At 45.6% G+C, this 20032-nt stretch overlaps 1 protein-coding gene across 1 annotated transcript in view; it reads left to right on the top strand.

Moving 5' to 3' along the window:
* LOC120057586 (serine/threonine-protein phosphatase 2B catalytic subunit alpha isoform-like) overlaps positions 1-20032 on the top strand; it is a 37147-nt gene that overhangs the window by 5627 nt on the left and 11488 nt on the right. Inside the window, exons 2-4 of the mRNA XM_039006161.1 lie at positions 2090-2290; positions 18135-18259; positions 19717-19828. Coding sequence (XP_038862089.1) covers positions 2090-2290; positions 18135-18259; positions 19717-19828 — 438 coding nt within the window. The remainder of the gene's footprint in view (positions 1-2089; positions 2291-18134; positions 18260-19716; positions 19829-20032) is intronic.

Genomic DNA, 20032 nt, shown 5'->3' with positions numbered 1-20032 from the left:
GTTTTCATTCTAACTGGTCTGTCACGTTCTGACCTTAGTTCCTTTGTTTTGTCTTTTGTTTTTGTTGGTCAGGGCGTGAGTTGGGTGGGTAATCTATGTTTTCTATTTCTGTGTTGGTTTTCTGTGTTTGGCCTGATATGGTTCTCAATCAGAGGCAGCTGTCAATCGTTGTCCCTGATTGGGAACCATATTTAGGTAGCCTGTTTTCTGTTGGGTTTTGTGGGTGGTTGTTTTCAGTCTTTGTGTGTCTGCACCAGATAGAACTGTTTCGGTTTTCACTTTTGTTGTTTTGTATTTGAAGTGTCCTGGTTTTTGGGGGATTTATTATTAAATTAAGATGAACACTAATCACGCTGCGCTTCCACCGACGAAAGCTGTTACATGGTCTGTGATATAAGAGCACAATGGTGTTGGATTTAGTATCCAATCTGAATCAAACATAATTGTCCATGACCGATTGATTGGAATGCAAACCTGCTTTCTTAGTAAGGCCACAGGTCCAGCAGTGAGAAAGGCTGCTGCATCAGTAAGCGTGGCTACATGACCTTTTTGTATTATGCAGCACGCAAAGCCAACACCAAAGTCTTTCGACCACTGACGCAGATAGATTAGCTTCAGTGCAGAAAATTCCCTTTGTTGCTCCCAAAGCAATGGATGTGATGTTGGATGGGATGTTTTCAGAGGATGTCTGGCAGACAGGCGCGGTCTTATTCATGGGTTTAGATTTGTATTAACGACCCAGTGAAGTTATTCCTTCAGACTAAAGTTTTGTTCCCTGTCGTATTACAGTATTATTGGCTTTCTCATCAGAAATGACTGCACCCCCTGGTTAGAACACAACACAATCAGTTCCCTCTTTTTAAGGATCGGAGATACATACAGTAATTACTCGGATAGAGGGCTTCATTTGCCACCGCTATGTTCAGCAGACTTTTGTTAAGCTGTTTATACATACTGGATTGTTGACTCTCACTAAAAAAGAGGTTGTGTTATCTGGGGAAAATCACGTGGATATTTTTATTCCACACATCCGATTGTACATTTACAGCGATTCATAAATTTATAATATACTGTGGAAGCATCCATAATTAAAGTAGGCTACATTTTGGAAGAATTTGTTGACAGAACTTTTCCCCTCTGCAATTTCTGCATAAAGAAAAAAAAGCTTGACTTTCTTTTAGGTGTCTTAAAGGGCGGGGTTAGCTTTATGCATATAAGCACCATAATTGAACTGGCTGAGCAGTTTTAACCAAAGTATTGGAGGATAGAGTATCTGTTTTAGGCATTAGTTGTAACATGAATTGTAGAAGCCGGTACAACGAAGACATCTAACTCGCCTGCGGCAATCCCTTGTTGTGTCCTTATAGTGGTACACAAACGTTCAGCACCAGCACGAGCTAAAACAAGGGGCTGGTCGCCGATTCAGCACCACGGCCGTTAAACAGCGCCAGGCAGCTCATAATGAAATGTTTCAACGCACCTGTCTTGTGCTCTGTGTAGGTCTGCTGATAGACACTCTGCAACGCTTTTATTGCCATACTGCTCTCAGACTATTTGGAATCCGGCATCTGAGGATGTCTAGCGGTTTCCCTCTGTGAGCTGGCTGTACAACTGATGCTCTGTGTTCAACTGATATACAGTGTGAGGGTCTCTAAGTGGAGTGGTCTTTGTTCCCTGTCTCATGATGGTTTGATGGGTCTGTTTCCTCTTCTCATCGGCTCTCATCTGTCCCGCCCCCTATATCTGGGGCCCTCAGCGATTGGATTGTACATGAAGTCATGTTCCCTGGTACAATACATCCCGCAGAGGGAACTAATGTTATAGGAAGGACAAGCTAGCCAATGTAGAATAAACCTCTGCACCATCAATCTGGACCAGAGTTAAAGTAGCTTGCAAACATTATCACAAAGTAATTGGCCAGCTATTATTATTTTTTAAACAAAACATTATGCGATTAGAATTCTCTGGGATCTTTCCCCCGTGCTTAACTTTAAGTCTGAAGTATTTGTGTCCTAGTCTCAGAGCAGGTGATCACGGACTGTCTTGACATCCCATTGGGGTGTGTTGTCTCACTGTGTTGTCTCCACAGCCGTGCCCTTCCCCCTGAGTCATCGCCTCACATTGAAGGAGGTTTTTGACAGTGAGGGGAAGCCCAGGGTGGACCTGCTCAAAGCCCACCTCACCAAGGAGGGCCGCGTGGAGGAAGCCGTGGCACTACGCATCGTCAACGAGGGCGCCGCCATCTTGCGCCAGGAGAAAACCATGCTGGACATAGAAGCACCAGTCACAGGTGAGGAAAAGAGATCACCTTTACCTTTTTGACTTTGGTGAAACAAACGTTGACTAACATTCACAGCGTTCATATCACGGTCCAACAGGAAGGAAGGAAGGGGAGTCATATCAAAATGTTGAAGACAGACCTGTCAGAATAGATATGATTTCTTCTGGTCATTTGATCCAGTGGCGAGTGAGAAAGAGTATTATGAGTGACTAGGTTGCTGTGAGAGTGGGTCTGTGGGTCTAAAGTGCTTCAGACTGAGGGACTCTTTTATAAGCAGGTTAGTGTGAGAGTGAGTCTGAGCTCTGGAGTAAACCTGCACTGTAGAGAAGTTGGTATTTTGGCTATCTTGGAGAATGTACTTTCGTTTGATGTATAAATGTATGTGTGTGAAGGTGTCTTACTGTACTATGTCTGTAAGCAAATATTTGTGGGCAAGTAGAGTGTTTTGAAAGTGAAACAGGAAGACAAGCATAGAGAGACTGGGAGTGAGTGTGCAAATGAATGACCTGAAATACAAAAATAAACTCCAAAGCACCTGACTGGAGTTGAAATGAAGATGAAAAGTAGAGACAGCAAAGCAGGACTCTCTATATGCAGAGTCCCATAGCAGGTAGCTGTCACTTTCAAGTATTATAGTCATGTAAGAATAATATATTTCTCAAGCACTCTGTATCTCTCTTTATCTTTCTTTTCAAGTATCAGAGCATCAATGTTGAGTGTTGTTTGAAGATACCTCTCAGACAGGCACTTATACATGATGAGGACCAGAGTACACTGAGGCTTGTTCAACCAATCATAGAAGTACAGCGGTTTGTCACCTCACTTGCATATAAAGGGTTTGATTCCAAAACGCAATAAACACACATTTTTCACATTTAGCATTTTTAAAAATCTGAAATCAATTGTCCCTTTCTATGAACATTTACTTTAGATGTGCTTTAGAATGTGTTTTGTTGCAAAACGCAATATCGGACACTATGCGCTGTGCCCTGAGCCATGTGTTTAGACAGTTGGGACATTGAGGTTTCTGCATTATGATGCATTTACATGACACTACAACATTCTATGGCAGCCATGTTAGCTCCCGTTAACAGAATGAGAATTATGATGCCTTTAGCCTACATGACACTTCAAACACTTCAGCCATGGTAGCACCCCGTTAACATCACACATGGAGTTTAGTAAAAAATAAACAACAACATTAAAACAATATTACGAATTCAAAAAGTTGGCCAAACTCTCTAAATATATAGCTCTGGCTATATCCACTGTCCAGATGCATGGAACATTCCATATGTTTCTTGTCACTAGCGTAAAAGTTAATCATTTAGCGAATAATTTCCATTATATTTGTCTGTTCAGTCATAAGTTAGTTTTCTTTAAATATCTTTTCCACACTTAGGAACGTAATCGTATTACTTTTTTTTTTTTTTTTTTTTTTACAATCGCTAGGACCCAGTTCTCAATACTTAGGTCACTTTTTCAAAACTCTTCACACAGTTCTCCTAACCAACTTTCAGTTGGCACAGCAGTTAATTTCACACCCAAAATGCACTAAAACTACCAAAACACTTCATACATGTCTCAAATCAACTCATTCTTCCATAACACTAGCAAAGGTTGTCACCCAACAAGCACACTGTCACTCATAAAACAACGACCTAAAAAACACTGTCACGATCGTCTTGCTGAGAGAGAGTGGACCAAGGCGCAGCGTGTGCAAAATACATTCTCTTTTATTATAGAGAAAGGAAAAAACACGCAACGAACACTTTAACAAACTGAAACAAAACAACAAACGATCGTGAAGCTATAGACGTAAGTGCACACACAAGCTACAAACGTACAACATAGACAATTACCCACCAAACCAGGACCAAGCAGCGGCAGCAGGAGAGGCTGCACTATTTGGAGAAATGGACATGGGAGGACGACCTAGAAGGCAAAGGACCCTGGGCACAGCCAGGAGAATATCGCCGCCCCAAAGAGGAGCTGGAGGCAGCTAAAGCTGAGAGGCGGCGATATGAGGAGGCAGCACGGAAACAAGGCTGGAAGCCCGTAAGTCAAACCCAAAAATTTCTTGGGGGGGGGGGCTCTCGGGGAGTGTAGTTGGGTCAGTCAGGAGACGTGAGCCAACTCCTCCTGCTTTACGTAAGGAGCCGGTGAGGGCGGATTTGGAGGTGAGTGACGCAGAGACAGTAAAGGAGTTAATGGAGAAATTGGAGGAGAGAGTTATGAGGGATGTACTGGTTTGGTGCATGAGGCACGGCATCCGTCCGACTGAACGTGTTGGTGAGTTAATGTCACCAGGAACAGCTCTCCATACTCGTCCTGAGGTGCGTGCTAGCCGTCTGGTTAAGACAGTGCCTACACCACGCACCAAGCCTCCTGTGCGTCTCCAGAGTCCTGTGCGTCCTGTTACTGCTCCCCGCACTAGCCCTGTGGTGCGTGTCTCCAGCCCAGTACCACCAGTGCTGACACCACGCACCAAGCCTCCTGTGCGTCTCCAGAGCCCTGTTCCTCCTCCACGCACTCTCCCTGTGGTGCGTGTCTCCAGCCCAGTGCCTCCAGTTCCGGCACCACGCATCAAGCCTCCTGTGCGTCTCCAGAGCCCTGTACGCACTGTTCCTTCTCCCCGTACTCGCCCTGATGTGCGTGCCCTCAGCCCGGTACCACCAGTGCCGGTACCACGCACCAGGCCTATAGTACGCCTTGAGAGTCCAGTGTGCCCTGTTGTTGTTCCCCGCACTAGCCTGATGGTGCGTGTCCTTAGCCCGGTACCTCCAGTTCCGGCACCACGCACTAGGCCTACAGTGCGCCTCAGCCGGCCAGAGTCTGCCGTCTGCCCAGCGGCGTCTGAACTGCCCGTCTGCCCAGCGGCGCCTGAACTGCCCGTCTGCCCAACGGCGCCTGAACTGCCCGTCTGCCCAACGGCGCCTGAACTGCCCGTCTGCCCAACGGCGCCTGAACTGCCCGTCTGCCCAACGCCGTCTGACCTGTCCGTCTGCAAAGCGCCGCATGAACTGCCCGTCTGTACTGAGCCTTCAAAGCCACCCGTCTGTACTGAGCCTGCAAAGCCGCCCGTCTGCCATGAGCCTTCAGAGCCGTCCGCCAGACAGGAGCCGCTAGAGCCTTCCGCCAGACAGGAGCCGCCAGAGCCTTCCGCCAGACAGGAGCAGCCAGAGCCTTCCGCCAGACAGGATCAGCCAGAGCCTTCCGCCAGACAGGATCAGCCAGAGCCTTCCGCCAGACAGGATCAGCCAGAGCCTTCCGCCAGACAGGATCAGCCAGAGCCTTCCGCCAGCCATGAGCAGCCAGAGCCGCCAGCCAGCCATGAGCAGCCAGAGCCGCCAGCCAGCCATGAGCAGCCAGAGCCGCCAGCCAGCCAGGAGCTGCCAGAGCCGCCAGCCAGCCAGGAGCTGCCAGAGCCGCCAGCCAGTCAGGAGCTGCCAGAGCCGCCAGCCAGTCAGGAGCTGCCAGAGCCGCCAGCCAGTCAGGAGCTGCCAGAGCCGCCAGACAGTCATGACCAGCCAGAGCCGTCAGCCAGCCATGACCAGCCAGAGCCGTCAGCCAGCCATGACCAGCCAGAGCCGTCAGCCAGCCATGACCAGCCAGAGCCGTCAGCCAGCCATGACCAGCCAGAGCCGTCAGCCAGCCATGACCAGCCAGAGCCGTCAGCCAGCCATGACCAGCCAGAGCCGTCAGCCAGCCAGGATCAGCCAGAGCCGTCAGCCAGCCAGGATCCGCCAGCCAGCCAGGATCCGCCAGAGCCAGCCAGCCAGGATCCGCCAGAGCCAGCCAGCCAGGATCCGCCAGAGCCAGCCAGCCAGGATCCGCCAGAGCCGTCAGTCAGCCAGGATCCGCCAGAGCCATCTGCCAGTCCGGAGCTGCCCCTCAGTCCGGAGCTGCCCCTCCGTCCAGTGGCGCCCTCTGGGATGGTATTCAGTCCGGGACTCGCCGTTCCAAAGGCGCCACCAAATCGGTTAGTGACTATGGTGGAGGGGGGTCCACGTCCCGCACCCGAGCCGCCACCATAGGAAGGCCCACCCGAACCCTCCCCTTCTGTGTCAGGTTTTGCGGCCGGAGTCCGCACCTTTGGGGGGGGGGGTACTGTCACACCCTGGCCTCTGTTATATTGATTTTCTTTATTAGTTTAGTTAGGTCAGGGTGTGACATGGGGGATGTTTGTGTGTTTTGTCTAGTTTAGGGTGTGTGTATTGTTTAAGGGGTTTTTAGTATGTATGGGGTTGTGTTCAGTGTAGGTGTTTAGGAAAGTCTATGGTTGCCTGATTTGGTTCTCAATCAGAGACAGCTGTTTATTGTTGTCTCTGATTGGGAGCCATATTTAAGGCAGCCATAGGCTTTAGGTGTTTGTGGGTAATTGTCTATGTTGAACGTTTGTAGCTTGTGTATGCACTTACGTTTGTAGCTTCACGGTCGTTTGTTGTTTTGTTTTGTAAAAGTGTTCGTTTCGTGTTTCGTCATCTTTAATAAAAGAAGATGTCTTCATATCCCGCTGCGCCTTGGTCCGCTTATTATGACGATCGTGACAAACACTAACAACAGGTAGCATTACACAATGGTTTCTTTTGTCAAATTTCTTTACAAAACAAGAATGACACCTCTCCACTGTTTAGAATTCATTGCAGTATATGTTACAGGAATGAATCAGACATGATGCAATATGTTATGTCATTATTTGGCATTGAGTGATTCCAAAATACAAGATTTTGTATATACACCATCTACCGGATACAGTAGCAATGCTGGTCAACCCAGTCTTCTGCATTTGGCCACAGGTTCTCATCCACATCACATCTTATGTCATCTTGGGCAATACACCTAGGAAAGAATCTTTTGGCATACCTGGTCCATTCCTGGCAATCTTCCTCTGTCAGCCACTTCTCTATCTCCGGCTGGGTCCATGTTTACATTACAGTACAGCATTATTCCTAACATGTTCCCTTTTGTCTAGATGGTAATGAAATTGAAAGACTAACACCTGTGTAGGTGTTCAGCTACAATGGGAATCAGCTGTGGTTGGTCTAATTGATTTTATAGTATTTCCTTTTTTATATGTGGAATATATTTCAATACAGTATTACTGTAGAAATGTAGCAAATTGCTGTCTTATTCAATGTTGTGTTATGTTAGGTTTTGAACTTAAGTTTAACAGTTTTGAAAAGAGTATGTAAAAATGTGCAAATTGGCCTGTAGGTACATAGAGTTTTGGTGGTGCTCGTGAGTGAGAAAATAATTCATGAAATTTGAAAGATGTAGTCATTGAATGCATTTTGTGCCAAAGCAATGAACAACGATCGACAGTTTAGCCCACATAGACTGCTGTTGTACTCACTGTGTGAAGAGTTTTGAAAAAGTGACCTAAGTATTGAGAAATGGGTCCTAGTGATTATTAAAAAGCAAACAAATTTAGGCTAACCACTGGCTTAGTCATCCAGATGCGGCGATAGACAGCTGTCACTCTCAGCTGTTAGCCAGCTGTCTACCTAGCATTACATTAGCTTTCAGCTCTTCGCTTTGCTCACACTTTCGCCGCTATTGCAGTCGGTGCATCCCAGAGATTGTTTCACGTTCATAGATCTGAAGGATGCGTATTTTCATGTGGCTATACATCCTCCCCACAGAAAGTTTCGGGGGTTTCATTTCAAAGGTGTGGCCAAGAGTTTCTGGTCCTGGCTTTCGGGCTCTCCCTATCACTCCGCACCTTTTCTATGGTAGTGGAGGTGGCTTTGACACCGCTGCGGTGACAGGGGATCAGCGTATTGGCCTATCTGGAGCTCCACACTGCTGCGGTGATTTCCCAAATTAAGTCTCAGAGGTTCATAGCGAATCATGAGAAAAGTTGTTAGACTCTGGCTCAGCACTTTCAGTTTCTGGGTCTCATTCTGGACTCGGTTCTGAATCATGTGTTTTTGTCCCAACAGAGGAGAGTTGCATACTGGCTCTATCTGGCACGGTTTCAGCCGGGGCTTTTCACTTGTGCCAGTGATTATTGGGTCTGATGGCCAGTATAATAGCTGTGGTGCCTCTGGGACAGCTGTTGATGCGTCTGTGTCAGCGCTGGGTGATTGCTATGCATCTCGACAGAGCCATCGGTTGCTCAACGTATCCCTGTCTTGTCTAAGGGCGTTGACTCCTTGGAAGGACCCGTGTGGGTGATGGCGTGCATCAACAGGTAGGGACGGATGCGGTCTAAGGTCTTCACGTTTTCCACAGACGCGAAATTCAGAGATCTGACCTGGGATCCGGGTCCTATATTCAGACTTTTGTCTCGGATCTGGGTCAGGTCTGATATAATTGCCACGAGTCTCAGGCATGTGCAATTAATATTGATTTACCGACTGGACCCGATTGGAACTGTCCTCTGTTAATTTAGTGTGTTGAGAACTGCGCAAATGTGTTATCTGTGTCAGCCAATTGAAACTCAATAAAACGTATAGCTTATGTCCAGCTGAAACTGGTTCCGGGCTGCTCATCTCACTTACGCCTGCTGCTGAAAAGATAGAGCGAGAGAGAAGGTGTGTAAAAAGAGCCTTGGTCTAGGCTACTGTTGATTGTGAAGATGGAGTCCTTTTTTGTTGAAGTTAAACAAAAGTTAGAGGAGAAAGAGTATAGTGAAAAGATGCCGAGTAGGAGAATGTTTTTATATTGTAGTGGACAAAGATGAGAAGAACGTTGGAGCGGCCAAATGGACTGTGTGCAACTCACTATTGAGGTTGGAAGCAATTTTCTACTTATTTTCGTATTTATTATCAATTGTTTAGTCATTATTGTCATTGTAATTATTATTGTAGGCCTATTTAATCATCTAAACCAGTTCTTTAAATAGCCTGTGCAAAAAGTGTTTTGTTTGATTTTGTTGAGACATTTTTCTTGGCTAAATTAAGTTCCAAAGGCAGTGCGCACCGGCACACAAAACATTTTTTGATCATTTGTTTTTGTTTTTAAGGACACGTAACTGTGGATCATTTGGCCAATATCGCTTGTTAATTGATGGCGCTGGCAGGGCCCAGTTGTAGTTTTACAGTTGTTGTTTTTCTCCTCTCGGATCTGAACCAGACCCAAACGGGTCTGTTTGGGTCTGTTTTCCACGGTCCTTGTTGGAACGGGGCTGACTGTCCTGGGGTCTATTTGGAACGTGTCTATGTTTTATTTTATTTTATCTATGCATATGGGGGATCCATTTCCATATTTTTAGACCCTTGAAGACCTCTAACTGGTCTCTCTCTCTCCTAAACCTGGCCCATTATCTGCTCGCATGGAGCAGCGCATTTCCTATCTCTCAGGTTGACTTATCTTCCCAGGTCTCTCAACATGGATGCAGATATACGTTCCGGGGGTCCTATCTCTACAGAGTGGAGACTGCACCCCTCGGGTAGTTGCCCAGATATGGTTCCAGTTCAGCAAGGTCGACGTAGATCTTTACGCATCGCGAGAAAAAGTGCATTGTCGCCTGTTCTTCTCAATGAAGGATCTGGGCGCTCTGTTGGGAATGGATGCTTTGGCGTATCAGTAGCCTCTGACCCTGCTCTATACGTTTCCTCCGGTGGACCTGATTCAGGCAATCGTGGAGAGGGTCCGTCAGGAGGGTCTGTTGTTGATTCTGGTGGCTTCCCGTTGGCCCAGACAACCCTGGTTCCCGGAGATCATCCTCTTGTTGGGCGGGGACCCGTGGAGGGATATATTGTCCCAGGCGCACGGGAGAGTTTGGCACCCACAACCGCAGATATGGGATCTGTGTCCGGTGTGCGCTTTACACATGTACACTACATGACCAAAAGTATGTGGACACCTGCTCGTCGAACATCTCATTCCAAAATCATGGGCATTAAAATGGAGTTGGTTCTCCCTTTGCTGCTATATCAGCCTCCACTCTTCTGGGAAGGCTTTCCACTAGATTTTGGAACATTGCTGCGGGGACTTGCTTCCATTCAGCCATAAGAGCTTTAGTGAGGTCGGGCACTGATGTTGAGCGATTAGGCCTGGCTCACAGTCGGCGTTCCAATTCATCCCAAAGGTGTTCAATTGGGTTGAGGTCAGGACTCTGTGCAGGCCAGTCAAGTTCTTCCACAACGATCTTGACAAACCATTTCTGTGTGAACCTCAGTTTGTGCACGGGGCATTGTCATGCTAAAAGAGGAAAGGGCCTTCCCCAAACTGTTGCCACAACGTTGGAAGCATAGAATCGTCTAGAATGTCATTGTATTCTGTAGCGTTACGATTTCCCTTCACTGGAACTAAGGGGCCAAGCCCGAACCATGAAAAACAGCCCCAGATCATTATTCCTCCTCCACCAAACTTTACAGTATGCACTATGCATTCGGGCAGGTAGCGTTCTCCTGGCATCCACCAAACCCAGATTCATCTGTCGGACTGCCAGGTGGTGAAGCGTGATTCATCACTCCAGAGAACGCGTTTCTGCTGATCCAGAGTCCAAAGACGGCGAGCTTTACACCACTCCAGCCGACGCTTGGCATTGCACATGGTGATCTTAGGCTTGTGTGCGGCTGCTCGGCCATGGAAACCCATTTCATAAAGCTCCCGACGAACAGTTCTTGTGCTGACATTGCTTCCAGAGGCAGTTTGGAAATCGGTAGTGAGTGTTGCAACCGAGAACAGACAATTTTTAGGCTCTACGCACTTGAGCACTCAGCGGTCCCGTTCTGTGAGCTTGTGTTGCCTACGACTATGCGGCTGAACCATTGTTGCTCCTAGACGTTTCCACTTCACAATAACAGCACTTTCAGTTGACCGGGGTAGCTCTAGCAGGGCAGAACTTTGACGAACTGACTTGTTGGAAAGGTGGCATCTTATAACTGTGCCACGTTGAAAGTCACTGAGCTCTTCAGTAAGGCCATTCTACTACCAATGTTTGTCTATGGAGATTGCATGGCTGTATACACCTGTCAGCAACGGGTGTGACTGAAATAGCCGAATCCACTCATTTGAAGGGGTGTCCACATACTGTTGTGTATATATAGTGTATACGGATAGGACCAAGGATATCTGCATTGTGAGCAGCTTTTGTATATATTTTTTTCTAATCCAGCTCGGTGTAGGGCGCTTTCTAAGCCGCGTCTCTCTCATTGCATCATGGAGGCTATGTCCCTGGCATATGACACCAAAGGATAATGGTTGCCTAGCGATATGCATACTCACTCCACTAGGGGTGTGGGCATTGTTCAGGAGCATAACAATTGGTGATACCTGTGCTGCAGCAAGTTGGGGTTCCCCACATACCTTTTGTGAGGTTTTATCACTTGGATGTAACTGCTCCTAGTGTGGCTCATAGTGTTCTTATGGCTGGGGCCGGGAGTGGGTGTTAGGCAGCGTGCAGGTTGTGCATTTATCTGGGTTACCACAGTTTCCTATGTGTTTGAGCCTTGGGCTGCCTGTGGGAGCGGCAGCGTGTAAATTGCGCATTATCAGGGTTACCGCAGTTTCCTTTGGGCTTGCGCCTTGAGCTGCCGTGGCAGTGCGCGAGTACACAAGTTACTGCAGGTTTCCTGTGGGCTTGAGCCTCCAGCTGCCGTGGTTCATCGGCTCTGGTCGATGCTAGGCAGAGCACGTGTGCGCTATACCGAGTCACGACAGGTGTTCTGTTTTTTTGGGACTTGCGATTCCTTGTACGAGTTCTGACATTTCAGGCTCACAAGGTAAGTATTGTTCTTGGAACCGTGGTGTCTGTGGACTTAGGCTGTAGTGGCAGCGTGTCAGTACACATAGCCAAGTTGCAGCAGGTTCTTGTTCCCTAGATGGGGCTCTGACAGTTCAGTCCTCATCAGGCTCTGACAGTTCAGGCTTCAACGGTAAGTATTAGGGAAAAGGGTGGCTTCCGTAACCCCTTTTTGGAGTTGGTGAAACGTGTGTGTGCTTGGGCTGCCATGGGCCTCCTAGTTTGGTACCATCTGAGCCGGCTTGTGGCGTGATTGTATATCCCTTAGTATGTTATTCCGAGTGACCGATTGAAAGGGAACGTACGGTTATGAATATAATTACTGTTCCCTGAAGGAGGGAACGAGGTATAACATGTGTTGGTCCAACATATTTGGGATCACTGAATTGAGGAAATGAACGGCAGCCCCAGTATTATAGCCAGGAAGGCGGGGCTTCCGAGGGCGGGCTCAGCATCCATTGGTCCGTTGGCCGTGATTTCAGTTTTCTTCAGGTGAAAATGATTGGTCGTTGTTTTTCCATAGTATGTTATACCTCGTTCCCTCCTTCAGGGAACAATAGTTATATTCATAAGTGTTCATTCTCTTGTACAGTGACTCCACTCAGCCCACAGCGATGGTAGAGCTGGACAGTCCAGACAAATCCACAGCACTGAGCATGAGCACATCCCAGCGAAAGCTGCTTGGCTGCTGGAGCACCCAGGTGGTTCAAATGGACTAAGATACCCTTTCAAAACACTAGGCACCTTTTGGATATTGTAAACATGAGAAGCAATTGCGAGAGACGGAGAGCGTTTACGTGAGTGTGCATGCGTGTGTTTGTTGTAGATAGATATGTGAAATAGCTTTCTGGTAGTACTGGAGAACAATAATACAAGTAATAGTATTTACCATTACGTCTAATTACATAGCATATAATGTATACCTATTTACCATTACGTCTAATCACATAACAGGTAGACCTATTTACCATTACGTCTAATCACATAGCAGGTCGACCTATTTACCATTACATCTAATCACATAGCATATAATGTTGACCTATTTACCATTACATCTAATCACATAGCATATAATGTTGACCTATTTACCATTACGTCTAATCACATAGCATATAATGTATACCAAATTACAATTACGTCTAATCACATAGCAGGTAGACCTATTTACCATTACGTCTAATCACATATCAAGTAGACCTATTTACCATCAAATCAAATTTATTTATATAGCCCTTCGTACATCAGCTGATATCTCAAAGTGCTGTACAGAAACCCAGCCTAAAACCACAAACAGCAAGCAATGCAGGTGTAGAAGCACGGTGGCTAGGAAAAACTCCATAGAAAGGCCAAAACCTAGGAAGAAACCTAGAGAGGAACCAGGATATGAGGGTGTGCCAGTCCTCTTCTGGCTGTGCCGGGTGGAGATTATAACAGAACATGGCCAAGATGTTCAAATGTTCATAAATGACCAGCATGGTCAAATAATAATAATCACAGTAGTTGTCGAGGGTGCAGCAAGTCAGCACCTCAGTAGTAAATGTCAGTTGGCTTTACCATGACATCTAATCACATAGCATATAATGTAGGCCTATTTACCATTACATCTAATCACATAGCATATAATGTATACCTATTTACCATTACGTCTAATCACATAGCATATAATGTATACCTATTTACCATTACATCTAATCACATAGCAAATAATGTATACCTATTTACCATTACTTCTAATCACATAGCATATAATGTAGACCTATTTACCATTACGTCTAATCACATAGCATATAATGTATACCTATTTACTATTACATCTAATCACATAGTATATAATGTAGACCTATTTACCATTACATCTAATCACATAGCAAATAATGTATACCTATTTACCATTACTTCTAATCACATAGCATATAATGTAGACCTATTTACCATTACGTCTAATCACATAGCATATAATGTATACCTAATTACAATTACGTCTAATCACATAGCAGGTAGACCTATTTACCATTACTTCTAATCACATAGCAAGTAGACCTATTTACCATTACATCTAATCACATAGCATATAATGTATACCTATTTACCATTATGTCTAATCACATATCAAGTAGACCTATTTACCATTACACCTAATCACATAGCAGGTCGACCTATTTACCATTACATCTAATCGCATATAATGTATACCTATTTACCATTACATCTAATCACATAGCATATAATGTATACCTATTTACCATTACGTCTAATCACATAGCATATAATGTATACCTATTTACCATTACGTCTAATCACATAGCATATAATGTATACCTATTTACCATTACGTCTAATCACATAACAGGTAGACCTATTTACCATTACGTCTAATCACATAGCAAGTAGACCTATTTACCATTACGTCTAATCACATAGCAGGTAGACCTATCTACCATAAGCATTCTCAAAGCTACTTGTTTATTTGATACGGACTTGACATTAATAATAGACCATTTTCACGCATACTTTATTCATCTTCGTTTTGGCTTATCTTACCAAGTCATTATGAACAGATAGGGTTATACTAACTCACAACACGTGCACAAAAACAACCAGCACACAAAGCCGCTTACTGTACAAACACTCCCATATGCACGAGTCTCACGCACGCACGCACGCATACACAAACCTGCAAACACAACAGCACAGCAAAAGCACACTCACACTCATTGGACATTGCTGGTTCACTCATATACACATCCTTATCGGATTTAGTCTGGCCTCTGTCATTAAGACTAGCATTCATGGGATGCTAGATGCAGACTAACTTACATAATACTGCCTCAGCGAGAGAGAGAGACGAGGTTATCTTCTGTACACATCAGCCTTTTCTACTCTTCCCCCATGTCTGAATCCCCCGTCATACTATGGCCATGGAGGGAGTGGAAGGCTGGAGTGAGGCAGTAGAGGACACAGGAACTCAGCAGCTGGTGTCCACTTAGACTGGGCTGTAATGTGAGTCCCGACCCATTTGCTTTGTCAGATAACTGCCTATTTATCCTGTGTTTATACAGGTGATTACATTGAGATTAGAAATCTATTTGTACGGGGGTGCCTGCCTGTCCTTGTTCGTGTGCTATAATTGAGTTAAAAATAGGCACACTGTGTGTCACCGACATTAGGGGCCATAGGTTCTTCTAATTCTAGTTATTTCATTTGGTATTAGTACCCATTTTCATTTCATTCCTGCTCTGAAAAAGGCATTGGTTACCATTGTGCAGCATGTGTTACCAAGGTATACTAGGAGTTGTGAACATGATGAATAGACATAGCCCAATGTACAGATGGCTCCTCCCCTGGCACTGAGTGATTGATTGGTGGACTGACTGATTGATTGGTGGGAGATGGTAAATGGAGACGGGATACCTTAGTTACAGTACAGGGGTAGTCCTTCGACCCTCTGGTGAACAAGCGCCACAAACATGACTGGTCATATGCTTCATTTGTTGAGCATGAAATTTGGATGATGTGTGTATCAGTGCAAAGACATTCTTAAGAATAGAGTTGCAAGTGTGGATCTCTATGTAAGACGACTGTATTCTTGCTGTTGCTAGCACTGTCTTTGGATGTCTGTGCTTAGTCTTACGTTTGTGTGTGTGTGTATTTATGCATTCATGTAATAGTGTATGTGCGGTGTGCATATGCTATTTGTGCGTGTGCGTGCAAGCATGTGTGCGTGTGTTGATTGCTTTACTCACACAAGCAGAGGCTCCCAGCTTTGAGTGGACAAAAGGCCACAGTGGAACTGATAGAGGGAGACCGAGGCAGACAGAAGGAGGAGAGGGGGGTGAGTGGGAGCGAGAGAGTGGTGATGATGAAAGAGAGGAGACGGGGAAAGATGACGAAATGAGATGCAGGTTTAGGCTGTAAAGCCACAGTGTTGAGTACCCAGAGTCCAGTTGTTATTGTCTCCAGGGGATTGGAGCCAGCCTCCCAGAGTCCCAGCCTCCCAGAGTCCCAGCCTCCCAGGCTCCCTCCCCAGGCCCAGGGTCCCTGAGCCACACCCACCTCCTACTGGGGGTAGAAAGAGAAAGGCCTCTGGGGGCAAACACCCAGGCAGCATCCCCATGCCAACACCATGCGAGGGCGAGATAAATAAAAACTCCCATTTATTTCATTATTTATTCTCATAAAAATCATATCACCATGGCAACAGGAGTTTGCAACTTCTCTCATCTCTCTCTCTCACACACCCTCTCTCTCTCTCACACTCTCTGAGAAAATCACTGAGCTGAGAAACAGCATGAATCTTCTACAGTCTAATTTACACAGGAAAAGCATGCATCACACAGGCACTCTCTTTTTCTCAGTACCACACACGCAGACTTACAAGAATGCAGACACACACACACACACACACACACACACACACACACACACATACATACACACACACTTTATCATACAATTGAAGTCGGAAGTTTGCATACACCTTAACCAAATACATTTAAACTCAGTTTTTCACAATTCCTGACATTTCATCCAGGTAAAAATGCCCTGTCTTAGGTCAGTTAGGATCACCACTTTATTTTAAGAATGTGAAATGTCAGAATAATAGTAGAGAGAATGATTTATTTCAGCTTTTATTTCTTTCATCACATTACCAGTGGGTCAGAAGTTTACATACACTCAATTAGTATTTGGTAGCATTGTCTTTAAATTGTTTAACTTGGGTCAAACATTTCGGTTAGCCCTCCACAAGCTACCACAATAAGTTGGGTGAGTTTTGGCCCATTCCTCCTGACAGAGCTGGTGTAACTGAGTCAGGTTTGTAGGCCTCCTTGCTCGCACACGCTTTTTCAGTTCTGCCCACACATTTTCTATGGGATTGAGGTCAGGGCTTTGTGATGGCCACTCCAATACCTTGACTTTGTTGTCCTTAAGCCATTTTGCCACAACTTTGGAAGTATGCTTGGGTCATTGTCCATTTGGAAGACCCATTTGCGACCAAGCTTCAACTTCCTGACTGATGTCTTGAGATGTTGTTTCAATATATCCACAAAATTTAGCTTCCTCATGATGCCATCTATTTTGTGAAGTGCACCAGTCCCTCCTGCAGCAAAGCACCCCCACAACATGATGCTGCCACTCCTGTGCTTCACGGTTGGAATGGTGTTCTTCGTCTTGCAAGCATCCCCCTTTTTACTCCAAACATAACGATGGTCATTATGGCCAAACAGTTATATTTTTGTTTCATCAGACCACAGGACATTTCTCCAAAAAGTACGACCTTTGTCCCCATGTGCAGTTGCAAACTGTAGTCTGGCTTTTTTATGGCGGTTTAGGAGCAGTGGCTTCTTCCTTGCAGAGCGGCTTTTCAGGTTATGCCGATTTAGGACTCGTTTTACTGTGGATATAGATACTTTTGTACCTGTTTCCTCCAGCATCTTCACAAGGTCCGTTGCTGTTGTTCTGGGATTGATTTGCACTTTTCGCACCAAAGTATGTTCATCTCTAGGAGACAGAATGTGTCTCCTTCCTGAGCGGTATGACAGCTGCGTGGTCCCATGGTGTTTATACTTGTGTACTATTGTTTGTACAGATGAACGTGGTACCTTCAGGCATTTGGAAATTGCTCCCAAGGATGAACCAGACTTGTGGAGGTCTACAATTTGTTTTCTGAGGTCTTGGCTGATTTATTTAGATTTTCCCATGATGTCAATCAAAGAGGCACTGAGTTTGAAGGTAGGCCTTGAAATACATCCACAGGTACACCTCCAATCAGAAGCTTCTAAAGCCATGACATCATTTTCTAGAATTTCCCAAGCTGTTAAAGGCACAGTCAACTTAGTGTATGCAAACTTCTGACCCACTGGAATTGTGATACAGTGAATTATAGATGAAATAATCTGTCTGTAAACAATTGTTGGAAAAAATTACTTGTGTCATGCACAAAGTAGATGTCCTAACCGACTTGCCAAAACTATAGTTTGTTAACAAGAAATTTGTGGAGTGGTTGAAAAACGAGTTTTAATGACTCCAACCTAAGTGCATGTAAACTTCCGACTTCAACTGTATATAAAATGCCCGCTGTGTACTGTATGTAGTGCTAACAGATCCAGTAATAATGTGCTCATCTTTTCTCATGCTGTGGGATTTGATGTTTTGCAGTGTGCGGGGACATCCATGGGCAGTTCTTTGACCTTATGAAGCTGTTTGAGGTGGGTGGCTCGCCGGCCACGACGCGTTATCTCTTCCTGGGAGACTATGTGGACCGGGGATACTTCAGTATCGAGGTAAGAGACCTTTAGACTGGGAGGCATTCCTGTCGTTTCCACATGGAATGAGAGACAAATGGCATCTCTGTCCTGCTGCCTCCCTCCCTGTGCCACTCCGTGTGCTATGCTGCGTCCCCGCGCTGCTATAGTGGAGGAGCTATAGTGCACTGAAGCACCGCAAAAACACCAGCGCTGCACTCGCTGTCACGCGGCCAGATTCCCCCGGAATCTTCCGTGAGGAGGAAGGAGGAATCATCCAATCACATGCAATCGATGCTGACAAGTTGCATTTGCATAAAGGAAGGCTCTCCCGCTGGCCTGAGAGGTTGATTATCCGCAAACAGACTGGCTCCACCAATTCTCATGACTAGCACACTATCTTTATCAGCTGTCAGCAAATCAATGGCTGGGGCTCCTCATCTGATATACACTGAACAAAAATATAAACCTAACATGTAAAGTGTTGATCCCATGTTTCATGAGCTGAAATAAAAGATCCAAGAAATGTTCCATACGCACAGAAAACGTATTTCTCTAAAATGGTTGTTTACATCGCTGTTAGTGAGCATTTCTCCTTTGCCAAGATAATCCATTCACCTGACAGGTGTGGCATAGCAAGAAGCTGATTAAACAGCATGATCATTACACAGGTGCACCTTGTGCTGGGGACAATAAAAGGCCACTCTAAAATGTGCAGTTTTGTCACGCAATGCCACAGATGTCTCACGTTTTGAGGGAGCGTGCAATTAGCATGTTGATTGCAGGAATGTCCACCAGAGCTGTTGGCAGAGAATTGAATGTTCATTAATCTACCATAAGCCGCCTCCAACGTCATTTTAGAGAATTTGGCAGTACGCCGAACCGGCCTCACAACCCACAGATCATGTGTAACCACACCAGCCCAGGACCTCCACATCCGGCTTTTTCAATTAGGGGATCGTCTGAGACCAGCCACCCAGACAGCCGATAAATCTGAGGAGTATTTCTGTCTGTAATAAAGCCCTTTTGTGGGGAAAAACTCATTCTGATTGGCTAGGCCTGGCTCCCCAGTGGGTTGGGTTGGCTCCCCAGTGGGTGGGCCTATGCCCTCCCAGGCCCACCCATGGCTGCGCCCCTGCCTAGTCATGTGAAATCAATAGATTAGGACCTAATGAATTGTATTTCAATTGACTGGTTTACTTATATGAACTGTAACTCAGTAAAATCGTTGAAATTGTTGCTTGTTGCGTTTTATATATTTTAAATAAAGGTCAATTTTCAGGCCCTTTCTGGTTTGAGCTCAAGGCAGTCATTGATCGTGATACGGTCTGATTTTATATCCAATGTCACGTTATATAACGTTGACGTTGTTATGGCCAAGCTGCAGCCTGATGCAGGCCTTTTTTCTTAGGTCCCGAACAGTGTATCATATCATTCCGTTTTTTTGTGTGTGTATGTAAACTGATCTAATAACCCTTTATCTACTCTCTTGACAGTGTGTTTTGTACCTTTGGTCGCTGAAAATCCTCTACCCAAAGACGCTATATTTACTGCGAGGAAACCACGAATGTAGACATTTGACAGAATACTTCACCTTCAAACAAGAATGTGAGTACTCTCCAGAGATGTTCTATTCCTCTGTCATCTCGTGCATTGTTCCCTGAGAGGCTATGAAAGGATTCTTGAAAATGAACGCGTGCAACATTAGAGAGAAGTAGTGGATGGATGGTTCGAGCGGAGGTATCCCATGAGGAGAAGCAGGCAGGAGGCTACAAGTACAGGTAGACCTGGAACCTATTTCCGTATCTTCTC

Source organism: Salvelinus namaycush, chromosome 12, assembly GCF_016432855.1.
Source record: "Salvelinus namaycush isolate Seneca chromosome 12, SaNama_1.0, whole genome shotgun sequence".
NCBI classification, from domain to species: domain Eukaryota; kingdom Metazoa; phylum Chordata; class Actinopteri; order Salmoniformes; family Salmonidae; genus Salvelinus; species Salvelinus namaycush.
This window is presented reverse-complemented; position numbering and strand designations above follow the sequence as displayed.